Genomic DNA, 15,859 nt, shown 5'->3' on the forward strand with positions numbered 1-15,859 from the left:
AAAAATGTTGCTCTTTACATAAATATTCCACAAAAACAATCCATTGAATTTGTTCATTTACTCACTCATCAATAGCAATCTCTGAGGGGATCTCAGACCAGAGTCGAGCGTATTTGACAGGTGTAACCTGCTCCTGAGGATCACGGTCCACATGCATGTGCAGCATCATGCGGCAGAAGGAAGCTCGTAAATCATAGGGCAAATCTTCATCTGACATGCATCGCAAGATCAGGTCCACATCCAACTGGCCGGAGATCTTGTTGATTGCCAGGTACTGGCGGTCCAAACACATCCTGGCAAACAGGTTCAGCTGGTACCTGTAGCAGTAAACGCATACACCTGGAGTCAGACTTACATATGAAACAGCTAAATGTGCCTTAACACCCGAAACCCAAGTTGTTTAGCCTTCACAGGTGACCCACTCCACATATACAAAACTATCTAGTCCTACTAGTCCTCTGCACCGCATGCCCGACTCAATCTTAAGTCAGATAGGGGACTAGCATAATCTCCTTCATCCCAGACAACCACATGGAAAATAAAGTCCAGTAACTACCTGTAATAGCTGATCACCTCCTGGTCCTCCTTCTGGCCTTCCTTGGCATCCTGGGCCAGTTCCCTGATGCTTTTACTGCGGATCTCTTTATTGCTGTCTTTCCAGAACAACCACACCTCCTCCTCATCCTCCTCTGACTCCACAGAGTTCTCCCCAAGAGGCGCTCCCTCGATCTCAAATCTTGACAGCACAAGTCTGCAAGGGGTGGCGGGTGTTTTTTTGTTAAAGGCTGATAAATACACGAGTAAGCATTTGTGACAAACTTTAATAAAAGCTTTGGGATCAGGATACAGTGACTGCTAATGTTATTACTGTCACCCTCAGAAGCTGTAAAAAAGGATTGGACAAGCCTACTAAACACATTTTAGTACTACAGAGATGTATCAGCATTTTTAACATATACCACTAGGGCTGTATTTAACAATTATTTTTACTATTGATTCTTCTTCTAGAGCTCAAAGTGATGTCTTCAAATTGCTTATTTTGTCTGATAAACTGGAGCAAAGCAAACAAAAATATTAACTTCACAATGATATGAAACAAAAGACTACATTGGACATTAATTTATCGATTTATCAAAACAATTACTAATAAATGATCTGTCAATCAACTAATAATATAATAATTTCAGCCCTGCATCTCTTAACTTGACTTCACACTTTAGCTACATTTCGACCAAAGGAACTAGGAACCTTTGGAGGAAGTCACTGCGTTTCCACCGAAGGGACCAGGGTCTAAATTTAGTTTTAAGGTCTTTATTTTACACCCCCCAAAAAGTCCCTGCTTGGGGGTAGTACTTTCTGAAAGTACCGGTACTTTGGGGTGGGGGGTGGGGCTTGCCTTGCAGTGAATTTCTGAATGGGCGAGTAGGGGCTACTGGCTTTAACTGGAGAATGTCGGGTGTTTTTCTACTACTGCTTCTCTCTTTTCCACCTTGTTTCCAAACCGATAAATCACAATCAACAGTGAAATAGCCACACAAGTCTCACCAATGTCCGCCTGAGATCGTACGTCGGCCTGAATTGTATTGCTCGGAAAAAGCAGCCAGCGTGCAGCGGTGTGTTTACAGCGAACAGCTGATGGAGGTAGCCTATGCTAAATAGTGGGTCAGGAAGTTTTTACACAGAGCCGAAGTCGGTCTCCTCTTCTCTAAAACAAGCAGAACAGCTGATTACAGCAGGTAATAAAGCTCGTTAAAAATCCCATTCCTCCGATGCTCAGGCGACACAGACCCGAGTGCTGCAGCTTATCTGCAGCTCTTGTCGGCTGGAAATGTTTTAATAACCTTCCAGACAGTCGCGATTTTATTTTTGTGGTGCTTTTTCTGTACTGGAGTTATTTTAAGAACTTTATGGCTTTATCCAGTTTGTTATTAAATTTGTAACAAACTTTACTTTGTGTCTCTTCATTATACTCCCACACAAAAAAGCTGCTTTAATGGTCAAGCATAGCCTATAGTTTTTTATTATATTCCAATCAAATCTGATGTTCATTTATAAATGTTGCTCATGGATCGTGGTTACAAATAATGATTCCTGTGCATGGCTGTGTACAGCCAGGCCTACAGCCTATGTCAGCTGGTTAATTTGCCTAATCTTCGCAGGTCTTTAAACCACGGTGGAAACACACACAACAGTGGGCTGAAGGAACCTTTTAGTTCCATGAAAAGAGATCCGGGGACTTACAGCAGTTGGTATCAGATATTGCTTTTCAATGATTAATACCTAATTTGATTAGGAAGTAAGTGAAATCAAGTTAATTCACACAGCACACACAGTGGCATTATGAGGACAGTAAGGCAGAAACAGGTGCTACTCACTTAGTTTCTATGAGGATGTCTGCATTAGCTGGATCCAACACTGCGTTACAGATTAGCTCCTGTGTCACAGGGATGGACTTATTCATTGACACACACAAGTCTGACAGGTAGTCCAGGAACCTGGACACACACACACACACACACACACACACACACACACACGATATGCAAGATTCAATTACCCATAATGCTTTACAAAACAAAAAAAGACTCAAGATCAACTCAAGTACCAGACACATGTGAGCCTGCAAAAGCATTAGATCCTTCCAAAGTGAATAATATTGTATGTACCATTCATTCCAACACACTTTAATTTGATCACCTTAAGTACACTATACTGTCGCAATATACAACTCAAGTGACACTGTCAACTGACAAGTTTGTATCTTATAATGTCCTGCTTAAATAAGATGTTAATTTTAATATCACTTGTAAGGTACTGGAGTGGTAGATAACATTACTCTGTGTGTCTGCTGGCGTGGTATACGTGAACTTACTGTGTGCGTACATGTATATATGTAGATTGTAATGAGGACAAAAAAAAGATGCCTATTATTATAATTATTTTATCCAGATTCTGCCTTCAACCCAGATTGCTGTGTTCATGGTGTCCATACAGACACACATACACACACAAACCTGGGCTCACGGTTCTTGCGGACCAGGCTAACAAACGTGTCGATCTCTGCAGCAGTGATATGTTTCTCCAGCAGCTTGCGGTTGTTATGGAGCAGAGCTGTGATCGTGTCCTCAGCCAGGACATCGTAGCCAATCTGTTTCTGCATGAAGCGAAACTGTTTGGCTATATACTCCTGCACAGAGACAGAAAAACAGCCTGAGCATAAACAAACCAGAACAAGACGGCACAGACTCACTGAGAAAAATGTCATTATTAAAGTAGCCTCTTTATCTCTTTACATTCTCTAAGGGGAAATATAAGGAATAACCTTGTTATGTCTGTATCCATTATTTATATTGACTGATACAGTCCATCTGTGTGTAGAAGAACAGAGCATGTTCACAAGAACCAGACTCCCTCCTAATTCAACCTAATGAAATGACCCTTCTAACAATTACTGTAATGTGTTTAAGAGAAATCGATTGTTCTTAGAAAATGGGTATGTTGCATTTCACATTTACAAGCATTTTTTAATAGCTCGTATCACTCTGTGGCTCTGTGTACTCGTATTAGAAGAAAATTTGATAAAGGGGCTCAGCAGGGGATCCTTGCAAAATGCACAGGACATTCAATTACACATTTGAGATTCAAGGCACTTTTTGTTTTGATAATTATATCAGAGCTGCTACAGAGAAATTTGGAATGCACGTTTACACGAACTCCAGTGGCACATACACCCATGTCATACAGTGCCAGTGCTCATAAAAGCGGACTTTTTGGCCTGACAAACTGTACCTGGTTTTTGCGGTAGTCCTGCTGAGAGTGACGCAAAACCCGGTAACACAGGCGGCAGATGTGTCTGAAGGGGGCATGACGCTGGTCAGCCAGCTCCTCGAGTCGCAGCATGGGCCCGTCCCCACTGTCTGTGAATGGAGCCTGCAGCAGCTTGAAGATCTGAAAACAGGGATACCGTTGTGACAATTGTAACCACACTGAAGTGATAGCAGGCCTGACACTATGAGTCATGATAAAGAGTCTTACAAAGATTGGGGAGGAAGTTAAGGGGAGTTCAACAAGGTTTAAAGAAGATCATGTTCTGGACATCTGAAGAGTTTGATCAAAATTTTACATTTATTAATGAAGGCATTACCTGTTTGAGAATATTCTGCTCTCTCATGAGTTTCTGTCGTTCCCTGTTGGGTTTGTTGACCATGATCTCTAGAACATCCTGCCCATTGTTGGGAATATCCACCACAAAGAACACCAGATCCTCCAGAAGCTTGGTAACCGCTCTGATTGCATGTGCAAAAAGAGACACACAAAGCAAATAACACATTACTAACTTGTTTCTTGTAAGATGTATTCACAATCTGGCACCACTATGCATTTCATACCTCCTCTCATTCTGTGTGATGGTGCCTTTTTCCAGCTTTCCAGCAATAGAAGCCAGCACTTTGCTGGCGTCATTGGCAAAGTCGAGGTCTCTCACTTCAGCCGGTGAGACGGGCACAATGGCAAAAGCCTCTTTGTCCTCTTTCAGTGCCGAGGTGCCAATCTTGAGATCAGGAAAGAAATGTACAACTATGTCATCTATCAGGGCAATATGAGATATTCTTGAGTATTTAGAACTGGTCTCTGGGCTCACTTGTTTCAATTATTTCCCCCAAACCCACAATGAAAACTCCAATTGTACATTTATGTGTGAAAAAACATGTACAGGGCACTGAAATCCCCAAAAGGAGGGGGCTGCACAGAAGCTATTACAGCTGATAACCATTGGTTTAGATTTTCATTACTATAGACCTTTGGTAACTCATAAAATCTCATAAACCCAGACAAAATTTCACCTCAGCATCACGTTACAGAGTCTTGTCGTGACAAAATCTACTGTTACATATCAGTGCAAATGAATGGTCACTCACACGCAGCATGACAGGTTTTTCCTCCTCCTTGTCAATCGGCTGGTTGGTGCTGTGAACCCATGTGTTTGTGCACAGGTGTCTGAGGCGCACATATGAGTTCCTGAAAACACATTTTAGGAATTATATTATATATTTAGGAATTTAGGATTGGGCTTAATTTTTGGACCACTGAAACTTCGAAAAGATTATGTTTGAAATGACAGCATTTTCAATCAAATGTTGCCAATCCTTGCCAAACACTGCAAACAAGGAGAAGTATTCTTTGATTTTTAAGTTTGATGAAATTTTCAAATCTGCAGACATTAGAGAATCAAATAGAAACACATGCAGTCTGTCCTCATGATGAAGTTCCCTCTAGAGTTCCCTTCCAGTGGAGAAAACGTGATTAAATGCCCTTAACCTTTTTATTATTTATTTTGCCCCTGCCTGTTAGACAGCCTGAATCTGCAAATGTCTGCACTCAATACCATCCTGTCAGCTAGGAACACACACATATCATGTGAGTCAAACACACATATTGATGTCTTTAATTTGATACAGATATAGAAATTAAACAAACAAATATGAACACATCTGCTCACACATTAACAAGAGTCATGACAGAAACAACAATTTATCACTGTGACCATCCTTATCTACCAATCCTTTTCTGCGTAACCAACATTAAGAAGAACTCTACCTGTATAACCCGCATGATCCTGTTTATTGTGAGTAACAGTGAGTCACACACTCTCTTGCATTAACAAGCATTAACACACATACTCTTTCCATGCTTTATTGTTTTGCAAACATATTAGGATGACTTAATATACAGTGGATGGCCACCACTTGTAATGTGTATACTGTTTGGTTTTCAGTGGTAAGAGTGACGGACCAGAAAACAGACCAAGCTGTCTATAACACAGGTCTGAGCAGGTCAGAAACACACATTATAACTTTCCTACCTGGGAACCAGTGAGTCTCCCCCTCTTAATGTGGTAGGGTCGAGCTCAAATATGGAAGAGATGTCATTTCCATCAGGTACAGACACAAGGGTGTACATGACTTTGTCCTGGACATTTCTCAAACGGGCCCGTAGGGCATCTTGCTCCGAGTCCAGCTGGAGAGAAAAGTCAAAACAGAGTATGATTAGAAAATGCCACACACGGGCTCCCAATTTCAGCAGCTGAGATTATCTGCCACATTTGTGTCAAGATAAATAACAATCAGGTATTTTAGTGAAAAGGTTAACTATTCCTGTGGAAAGATTTCTAGGTATGGACTCAACATAGTGAAAATAGAAAAAAAATTAAATGCAGTACATACGGCAATCACAGTTCAAAGTCCCCTTCCATAAAAAGAGCGACATTTTTTCTCCCCCTGTAAAATGTTAAATGCAGCAATCATTGCCGCCCAAAAAATGGACAACTAAATGACTTAGTTCCAGTCATGAATCAGTCAGTGCTTTGCATAGATTTTGAGACTAAGCACAATCAAGTTATGTAGTCCTGTTTTTAGATAAGACTCAACTATAATGGTATAAATGGTCATCATTGGGAGTTTTGTGTGCCTGGGACCTCCATACTTCAGCTCCTCCTCCTCCTAAATTTATAGGGTTTTTGCTGTTTTTACTATAAACTCAATAAACTCAGAAGCAGACTGACTGTGAGTTGGTTCACTCGTCACCGTGTAGTCACCAGATGTGAACACCTTCATGTTGGCAGTTACAGTCAGAGCTGTGGCAAAGAACTGAAGCGCCGGGAACAGAAAGATGCAATTACAGTTAAAGGCTGCCACCTGCTGGTGATTGAAATGCAATACCATCTCACTGTGCATAAATACCTACAGCTACTGTATCTACTGGTACTACTAAAACATGGTCAGGAACTGGGGTTTGAGGTGTCCTAATATTCTGTGTAATTTTAACACCTGCTAGCCAATCAGAAACAAGTATTTCCTTGCGCCATAGTGTTACTTTAACAACTTGGGCTGGAAAACCATAAGACACATATTGACACATTTTTAGTGATTGCTGAAATATAAATGTTACCAACTATAAAGAAATCTTTCAGTGTGGCTGACTTACTGGAGAGCGGGACTCCAGGCACTCTTCTTCATACTCTGGATTCACCTGCGAAAATACAAGGAGGTTCAGAACTTGGTATAAATAGTAGATATCACCTAGAATATTGTTGTCTGTAGTATCAACATAGCTTACATTTGTGTTTTCCTGGTTTTAAAGACTGCTTTTCAATAAAGTGACACAGTTTTCTTGAGTAAAGCATAAGAGTATCACCTACTATATAATCAAAACTATGTAGTATACTACGATAGAGCTATTTGGTTAAATTTGACAATTTGATTTTTTCGACGCTGTGTCTGCGGTCCACTGACCTCTGCAGCCAGGTAGTGTCCAGTGGCCAGGTGTTTAAACCTGAACAGGCTGTTCCAGTAGCCTGCCCCCCCTCGACATGGATCATGCTGCACAACCTGATACCAGAGCACACAACAGTAACATCTTGCACTAATACATCCAATTTATTTAACAGGTGCTGTGGACTGAATTACCCGGTATGCTGTAAAGTAAATGATCGGAAACATGTTTTGTCTTCCCAACAAAACTGAGAGAGGACCGATTTAAAAAAAAAATTAAAATCACCTTTTAACACCAAACAGTACATACTGCAATCAGTGAAACAAACTCTAAAAATATTCTTCCTCACCTCTATCTCCCATAGAGCTTTGCTGCTGGTTGCCGAGGTAGCTGACTGCCGTCCAGTAGTGCGGAGAAACACGTATTGTTTTTTTCTGTGATCATCACATGTGAGGAATTTCTCCTGTTCTGCATGAAATAACCGTACCACGTCGCCCTGGAGAGAAGGAGAACATATGTTACCGTGAAAAATATCCAGCTTAACATTAAAACCAATATGATATACATATATAATAACCCAAAATAAAATCTTGTGTGCCTGTAGCATGTTTCAAATTCCACAAGATGCATTCATTGCAATTAACAAGAAGCTATTCCAATTAATATTTAGAAAACGCATCACGAGAAGCTCCCCAAACCTAATTGAATATATTCACCATTTTGTGAGATATTTTGGAGAGGCCCTTTGGTTAGACCTTTGGCTAGTAGTTGTAGCTATTTGTGGTGTTAAAGCCCCTAATGTAGAGTTGTTGAATAACCAATAAAAAAAATTGTAGCCTGATAATACTGAAGTGGAAACCACCAGCCCACTCAGCTTTGATGAGCGACATTATTCAACGCCTCTTGCAAGAAACCTGTCATATGGAAACCTGTCATTGATTATTCCATTACTGTATTGAACCTATGGTAAATAGTGTAAAAAATGTTTGGAAAAAACTTGCTTTCTGCTGCTATGATATTCCCCCTTGTTGTCTCTATTGTTTAACATAAACATAAAACAGATTGTGTTTTCTGGTGGACAAACCCCTTTTAGAATGATCTCCTGATTGTCGCTCCACTTCATAAACAAGACGATCTTCCAGCTGGTGTTACAGTTGACAGAGTTCACCTGAAAAACAATCAGAGTTTGATGTGATTGTATATCGGTATCTTCTCCTGGCAGTGGGCCTGCACAGTATGAGCACTGCAGCTACACTGCCCAGGGTTAAAGAGATAGTTTAGTGTGGAGTTTTGTTTTTCACTCAATGCCCAGAGTGCGGCAAAATAATGAATGACTTTTCCCTTTTGTTTTTAAAGGTAGGACATCTTAAAACTTTTCTAAAGTTCGATATGTGATTATTAAACATTTAGATTATATTCAACATTAAGTCCACTTCCTGTTTTCCTGTGTGCCACAGCCAAGGCAGCAGAAACAGTAGTGAAATAACTTAAAAGTTTGTATGTATGTATGTAAAGTATGTACTTGTAAAGAAGAAGAATAAATAAAATAAAAAAAACATTTCTTCCTCTGGTAAGAGTAGCCACTTTATTAGTTTTGTTTTTGTTCTTACATTCTTACCGTTTCACATATCTTTAAACTGCATGCAGAGTCATAAATAAGGCATACACAAGATTGTCTCACTCCCCAAAATTGACCAACCCCTTTAAGTGTCTCTGTGTGTCTGTAAAACAACTGTGAGGTACTTTGATAAAATAAGAGAGGAAATGTTAAGTAAGAGCAGTCTAGTGTCATGAGAGACAAACATAACAGCCTGTTGAACGCAGCGTTAGCTGTAGTCTAGTCCTTAACTGTGCTAAATGTGGAGGACAGGAGAACAACCCGTGTACTGTTTCACATCAAGCAGCTAATAAAACAAGCAGCGGTTATGAAAAGCTGTAATTAGATTCTACAAAGCCGAAACTCCCACAGAAACATCTGAGGAGTGAAGATGAGTTGCAGCGGCTCAGACAAACCTCATTGCATCCTGGATTATCCACAAGCTGGTGTGTGCTGGCATGGAGCGGCTGACCAGCATTCACTGGGTTAAGGACAACTTTGTCCCCGATCACCACCTGCAATCACACACAAAACAGATAAAATTTTATTTAAGTCAGACATAAAGGAACAAAAGATTGCGCATTGTAACTGCATACTGCCGGACTTTAAGGTGCTTCTAAAGACTAACAAAATAGTAACTGGGCATGTCCCTTCATACCTGTCTCACCTGCTTAAACCTTATGTCCCATCTATGGCTCAATGTACTGTATGTTACAGTCTATTCATAACTTTTCATCATGATTGTCCATAATGTAATGTTATTATGTTGGTCTGTCCCAATGTATTCAACCTTGAATCTCTTACATGGACAAGGGTATGGGGCAGAGAGCATCTGAGTTAATTTGCATGCCACTGTCTCCTGTCTGTTCTCAGCAGGTATGGAGTGACTCCAATTTTCTTTTTGTCCAAGGCCTGCTGCTTAGGCCTTGTGCCATACCTACTTTGCGAGGAGCTTAGCAGAGGAGCCCAGTCTATGCTGTGGTTAATTTTGTCCTTGGGCACCAGCCCACTACTTCCTGCTGGAGGGAAGGGAGCTGGTGCCAACAAGAGCTTTGTGATCAGGTAAACACCAATTGGGTGCTGGCACAGGTCCATCCAGAGATAGATGTGATTGGATAGATGCATCACATTGAGGCTTGGGATGGTAAAGAAGACCCGTCCGTTCCCTCAAGGTCTGGACCTTTATTCTGCAGTCTTAAACTGATTGGTAACATCTTCTTAAAGATGGAGAAGTGCCATAAAGATAAACACCTGCTACTGTATTTTAAGTTTTCAAATGTAAAATACTGTACACATCATCCCAGGCATGATTTAGTCTTTTGCTTTGCCGGACGTTGACTGACAAACAGTATGGAGTTCCGACAACACACACAGCCCACAGACGTACAGATGATGACTCACACTGTCTCCAATGGAGCGTAGTTTGTAGAAGGGCTGGATGTAGAACCAGGAGCCCTCATTTCCAGCAGTGTCCAGCATCACCCTCATGGCGTTCTTCTCTAACAACGCAGGCAGACGCTTGTTCACCGTCAGGTATTTGTTGCTCTTCAGGTGGAGGAGCTGAGCGGTGTTATAGCGAGACAGTGTAAGACAATACGGACCAGTGGACATGCTGAAATCTGAGGTGAGGAGTCAGTGCCTCTGAAAGTGTACTCACTACATAAAAGCAGCTGGCATTTAAGGCCCTGCTATAAATGAAGACTGTCATTACTGCCATTGGAGTTATTTAAGAAACAAATGTCATACAACAGGTAATAAATCTAGTAAAGAGTTACACTGAATTCTTGGAGGACTCATAAGCCATTTTATTACTTTATGTTTAACTAACTTAACTTCTAGAGATGTTGTGTCCTATATTGTGATTGTGCATTTGTATATGTGTGTAATATTTTCAAATCATCAGGATGCATTACGGTGTGTTTGTATTAAATCAATTTGACTGCAATTGGTGAGATTTAATCACCTCCATTGATGGCACGTCAGAGCAATCTCAGTTAACTCCAAACTTTGTGGAAGTCTAAACACAGTATATCTGACTAAATGCCAAGCAGATGAGGAGGAACCAACCTGAATGACATGCCCATACTGAATTACCGTCCCAAGCAGTTTTTTGTTTTCAGAGTCGTTTTGCTTCTTCTCCAAGTCGGCCGCATGCTGGAAGGCAAGGATGGGATTTAAAAAAAAGAGAAGAGTATCGTCAGAGGTGAAGACAGTACATCTCACATCTACTAACTGCATCATTGTTCACTGTGGTAAGAAGTAATCTGATTGGTTAACTGTTATACAAAGCACAGTAGTAACAAAGTTCTTAGCCAAAAAATTTACGCTTCAACAGAGGGGCTTTAACCAAAAAACTCTGGCTCACATCTCCATGGAAACGCAGGAGACATGGCAATCTTCCATTTTATGGCTGTGTGGTCAGATTGCAGATTGCTTTAAATGGTGTTGTATCCAGTAGAAAGAGGGAAAGGAGAGCATAGAGGGCAGAAAGGTAGGAAACTAGGAGTGAAATACTTCGGAAATGTCTATAAAAGGGCTTTAAAGGTGGTGCCTCAGCAAATATTCATAATAACTTGGAACATAGTAACGTAGAGTGCACATCATCAATATTTCTATACATTTACTGTGTAGCTTTGCGTCCAGTTTCAACCAAATCTACCATCTATAGATATAAAGGTAAAAAAAATAAATAAATAAAACTTAAGTCTTATGCAACTCTGTCCTTTCTCTTTATCCTGTGAGCCCCGAGGACAGGTCTGTGTTGTGTGCTGCTCTGTAGTGACTGCAGGGAGGTGAACACGTCGGCACTTCACTTACATGGAGCTTGTTGAGTAGCACAGTGTCCGTGTTCCCTCCAGGCTTTGCTGCTTTCCAGAACTGCTTTTGAGCAGAGTAGCGGTTCATGGGACACAGTCTGAACAGACAGTCTGGCCAGAGAGAAATAAATAAATATACAAGACAAAGATGCACAGAGACAGAGATAGGCACAGAGAGAACAGCTAGACATTCAGACTTTGATAATAAATTGGAGGGAAAAAATAGAGGCTAACCAAATAGCTGGTTTGTGGGTTTAAATGAAAAGAAGAGAAAACGGAAATAAAAAAACAAACAAATATGTTGATGCATTCAGAGTGAAGCCTGGAAAGAGCTACAGTGTGTGAGACAGGTCACAGCTTATCATAAACCAACAGACACTAAAGGTCTCAGTTGCTGAAACAAGGCAATGCCAGACATTCAGCTAGCACAAAATATACAACAAAAAACAGACGACAGGCTTGACTTAATAAATTACCCCTCTCTGACAAGTCAAGTGATGAATTGAAAGTCCGAATAACAAAATAATATAAACACACACTCCTCTCTGTATGTGGCTCAATGCATGTGTGTGTGTTTGTGCTTACACTTTTGTTTGTGTAATCACATATGCACTATTCTCCTTCATGGAGATCAATGGGCTTTCTCTGCTTCAGGGAGGAGTAATGAGGAACAGTAAAGCATGTGCTTGTGTGCGCACACATGTGGGTATGTATGTGTGCATGCGCCCCATGTTATACAAGTACAGTAATATTCTAATAGTAATATTCGGTTTAATTCTGTGGTTAGATTAGGGTAACAGACATACCTATATGTATGTGTGTGGGTGTGTGTGTCTGTGTGTGTGATGTGACACAACAATAAGCCGTGGTCAGTGAGAGCTGGTAACCACAGCAACTATGAGATGATACTGTCGCCAGCAGACTCTGATTGTGCTGCTCATTTTCATAGATACTGTAGAAACTAGCCAGCAAGGAAAAACCGTCCATGATTTGCATTTGGCCACAGTTTTAGCACAACAGAGTTCCTCTTCTGTCCCAGAAGAGTTTCTCTTCTGTATCAAGCTGCACAATGACTGTAACTGAACCACATCGAGGCACTTTCTTTTCTTTTTTCCCCCTGCAGAGTTAAACTTCTGCACATCAGCAACTCCTCCCTCTAAGTCCTGGCTTTCCTCCGACTTCGCCTCTCATCAGACCAAAGCTCTCAATTCTGAGAGGGTAAAAAAAGAACAATCTGTCCATCCTTCCCTCATTCTCTCTCTCTCTCTCTTTCTGCTATAGCCACAGTAACATGACCAAATAAGGCCAGCCAAGAGAAGGGGAGTGGGATGACAGAGGGAGAGAGAGGAGGGTGGGGACTCCCTATCTTCCCCCTTCAATATTCTATCATCCCGCCTTCTGCTTTCTGAATTCCTCTAACCATTTCACACACCACTCTCTCTCCCTCCACCTTAATGGTCTCTATCTCGCAAATCATCTTCTTGCCCCCTCATCCAATATAGTTTACTTTAGCTTGACCTAAAATACGGTTAGAACAACAAAGAAAAGGAAGTGAAAGAGAAATGAGGAAGACGCGGAGAGAGTGAAAGAATGTGAAACAGTGAGATGTGTAATTATGTGTGTCCCACATATGTTCTGTGCTCACACAATGAAACTGTTGATAAAGTTATCACCAGAACTGGATCACACTAGCGAGTATAAAAGCCAAATAAAAATGAACACACACTGGAAGTTCCTGTCTGACCATTTTTGCTGCCAATCATTTGATCATACTCCAAACACAATCACAGAAGCAATATGAGTGCTGTGTGTGACTGATGATCAGACGCCACTGAAAGATTGCCTGTAATCACAGTCAGCTGGGAGAGGAAACATGTCAGTTCAGTAAAACTGAAATCTGCGGTGAGAATTCCTTCCGGGGTCACTGGGCAGCAGAAGGGGTGGGACTGGTCCAGAGGGCAGAAAAACTCAATGATTCATTAACATTCCTCCAACTTAAAACAATCTTTTAAAACCGGAAACCCCACCCAATAAACATTACTTTATTTAGCACTCAAAATATCTATTTGAGTGCATAAACAAAGCTATCTCTGATAGTAGCTACTCTGCACTTACAAAGGCTAACCATGCTAAAATCATGTAGCACTGAAGTATGCATGGCAACAACTATACATTACCAGTGCCGTTTGTTTTGGGGCCAGATGTCTCAAGTCAATAAGTTACATGCCTTTCAACCAAACTGCAAGCCAACAGGAAGTCTTTCAGGTCTCTTAATGCCAGCTGTAAAGTGACACTGTATTAGAACAATTTTCTTCAAAGCTGTGTTTATAGTAAGTCCTTTCAATGCATAGGCCTAAAAATGAAGGGGCACCTAATGATTTTACACATGTAGATCAATTTACAGGATAAACAGGAGTGCTACGCAGCCTATAAAAACAGTTGTGTAATGTCTTCTGTGGCCCTGGCATGAGGTTTCTGAAGTCTGACATTATCAGGACTATTGAGTTGTTTTAATGGGTGGTGTAGCATCAAACGTTTTAGGACCCACACAAAGGTCAAAAAAGCCAGAATATCTTGTCCACTGCTACATTAAGGTAACTTTTATAAAAAACAACTTTTTGTCATATTTGAGAAACTGTCACTACACCCTGACAGTAGTACATGAGACAGATAATATGTCCATCCACCCATCCATCATCAACCACTGCGTACAGGGTCGCAGGGGGCTGGAGCCAATCCCAGCGTACGTCAGGCGAAAGGTGGATTACACCCTGGACAGATCGCCAGTCCATCGCAGGGCCACACATAGACAAACAACCACTCACATTTAACGCCTAAGGACAATTTTGGAGACACCAATTCACCTAGCCTGCATGTCTTTAGATGGTGGGAGGAAGCCGGAGCTCCTGGAGAGAAACCACGCGGACACGGGGAGAACATGCAAACTCCACACAGAAAGGCCGGGGCGGCCGGGGCAACCCAAAATAAAAAGGAGTCTCTAATCAGTGTCAATCACTGCTTGTGGACACGCAGCGCAGCCGCCCCCATCATACATACTCAATATCTTCAACGCGGCTTTGGATGTTTTGCAAACACAGTGGCTGAGAAACAACCAGCAGCAATGAAAGAACTGTCCATCCCTCCTGCCAACAACAGTGGATAATGTTAAACAAATGTGTGAACATGTCCTTTGGCCTCATTACGTTCGATGCCATGGCACTCGTATCGACAAGTGGCAAAGAGGCATGATGATAAACAGTGGGGAATGACGTTTTAGCGGGGACAGTGTGGTGTACTATCCTCTCATCCTGCTGTTAGACATTGTTGCAGCTCCACCCTGGGCTGTGAACTGTTGGAGGGGCGTCTTTGAGAAGATTCAAAATGAAAGGGACCAGGGTGTTGGTATATATATATACCAACACCCTGGTCCCTTTCATTTTGAATTCATATTTATATATTTTATGTCCCTTTAAGCAAAAGTTCAGACATTTTGGGAAATACACTTTGTCGTGGACATTGTATCTTGCTAGTGAGGGATTAAGCAAATAATTGAGTAACAACCAAATGTTGTCTTTATTCTCATTTATTAATAAATTATTCAAACTAAAACACATATACAGCTGGTCCAGAGACCTGCTGCCTGGGGCAGCTTCGGGCGTCTGGCCTGAGCAAAGGGATGCATAATCATTTACACAGTCTAGGTTTCTATGTTTCGGGGAACAGAGATCCTCTCCCAGCCTTGAATGAACATTCAAGGAGAGGAGAGGAACAGCAAGAGGGGTAAAACACCAAAACAATCTCCCAGCTCTGACCTAAACCTAGTAAATGTGGATGGAATAACATAAGGAGTATGGAAGAAGGATTAAAAATATAATACATTTATATCTATAAGACATAGCAATAATAGTAATAGTAATAATAATAATAATAGTAAAAGAACATGCAAAAAAGATTAAATGTAAGAGGACAAAATTTTCTGCCATAACACACTTATTTGCTTCTCAGTGAGTTAGATGTTATACAGCTACTGCCAGACAGCAGACAGCTAGCTTAGCTTAGCACAAAGACTGGAAACAGGAGGAAACAGCTAGCCTGGTTCTGTCAGATGGTAACAAAATCTACCTTTCAGCACTGGCAAAGTACACAAACATGTTACATCTGCTTTTTTTAATCCAAA

At 41.1% G+C, this 15,859-nt stretch overlaps 1 protein-coding gene across 3 annotated transcripts in view; it reads right to left on the reverse strand.

Annotated features, from left to right (window-relative positions):
* Window positions 1–15,859, reverse strand: part of LOC119885618 (inositol 1,4,5-trisphosphate receptor type 1) — a 70,079-nt gene that overhangs the window by 43,571 nt on the left and 10,649 nt on the right. For all 3 annotated transcript variants that reach the window (XM_038695731.1, XM_038695734.1, XM_038695733.1), the window contains 17 exons: window positions 11,684–11,793; window positions 10,934–11,020; window positions 10,268–10,426; window positions 9,283–9,381; window positions 8,354–8,437; window positions 7,619–7,765; window positions 7,290–7,385; window positions 6,982–7,026; window positions 5,861–6,015; window positions 4,917–5,016; window positions 4,389–4,549; window positions 4,145–4,286; window positions 3,790–3,948; window positions 3,015–3,187; window positions 2,376–2,495; window positions 557–751; window positions 66–317 (listed from right to left, as the gene is read on the reverse strand). In XM_038695731.1, the coding sequence (XP_038551659.1) occupies window positions 66–317; window positions 557–751; window positions 2,376–2,495; window positions 3,015–3,187; window positions 3,790–3,948; window positions 4,145–4,286; window positions 4,389–4,549; window positions 4,917–5,016; window positions 5,861–6,015; window positions 6,982–7,026; window positions 7,290–7,385; window positions 7,619–7,765; window positions 8,354–8,437; window positions 9,283–9,381; window positions 10,268–10,426; window positions 10,934–11,020; window positions 11,684–11,793 (2,284 nt within the window). The remainder of the gene's footprint in view (window positions 1–65; window positions 318–556; window positions 752–2,375; window positions 2,496–3,014; window positions 3,188–3,789; window positions 3,949–4,144; window positions 4,287–4,388; window positions 4,550–4,916; window positions 5,017–5,860; window positions 6,016–6,981; window positions 7,027–7,289; window positions 7,386–7,618; window positions 7,766–8,353; window positions 8,438–9,282; window positions 9,382–10,267; window positions 10,427–10,933; window positions 11,021–11,683; window positions 11,794–15,859) is intronic.

This window comes from Micropterus salmoides, unplaced genomic scaffold (assembly GCF_014851395.1).
Source record: "Micropterus salmoides isolate LMB-PRFRI ecotype aquatic unplaced genomic scaffold, ASM1485139v1 Ms_hic_scaffold_4, whole genome shotgun sequence".
Taxonomy (NCBI): Eukaryota; Metazoa; Chordata; class Actinopteri; order Centrarchiformes; family Centrarchidae; genus Micropterus; species Micropterus salmoides.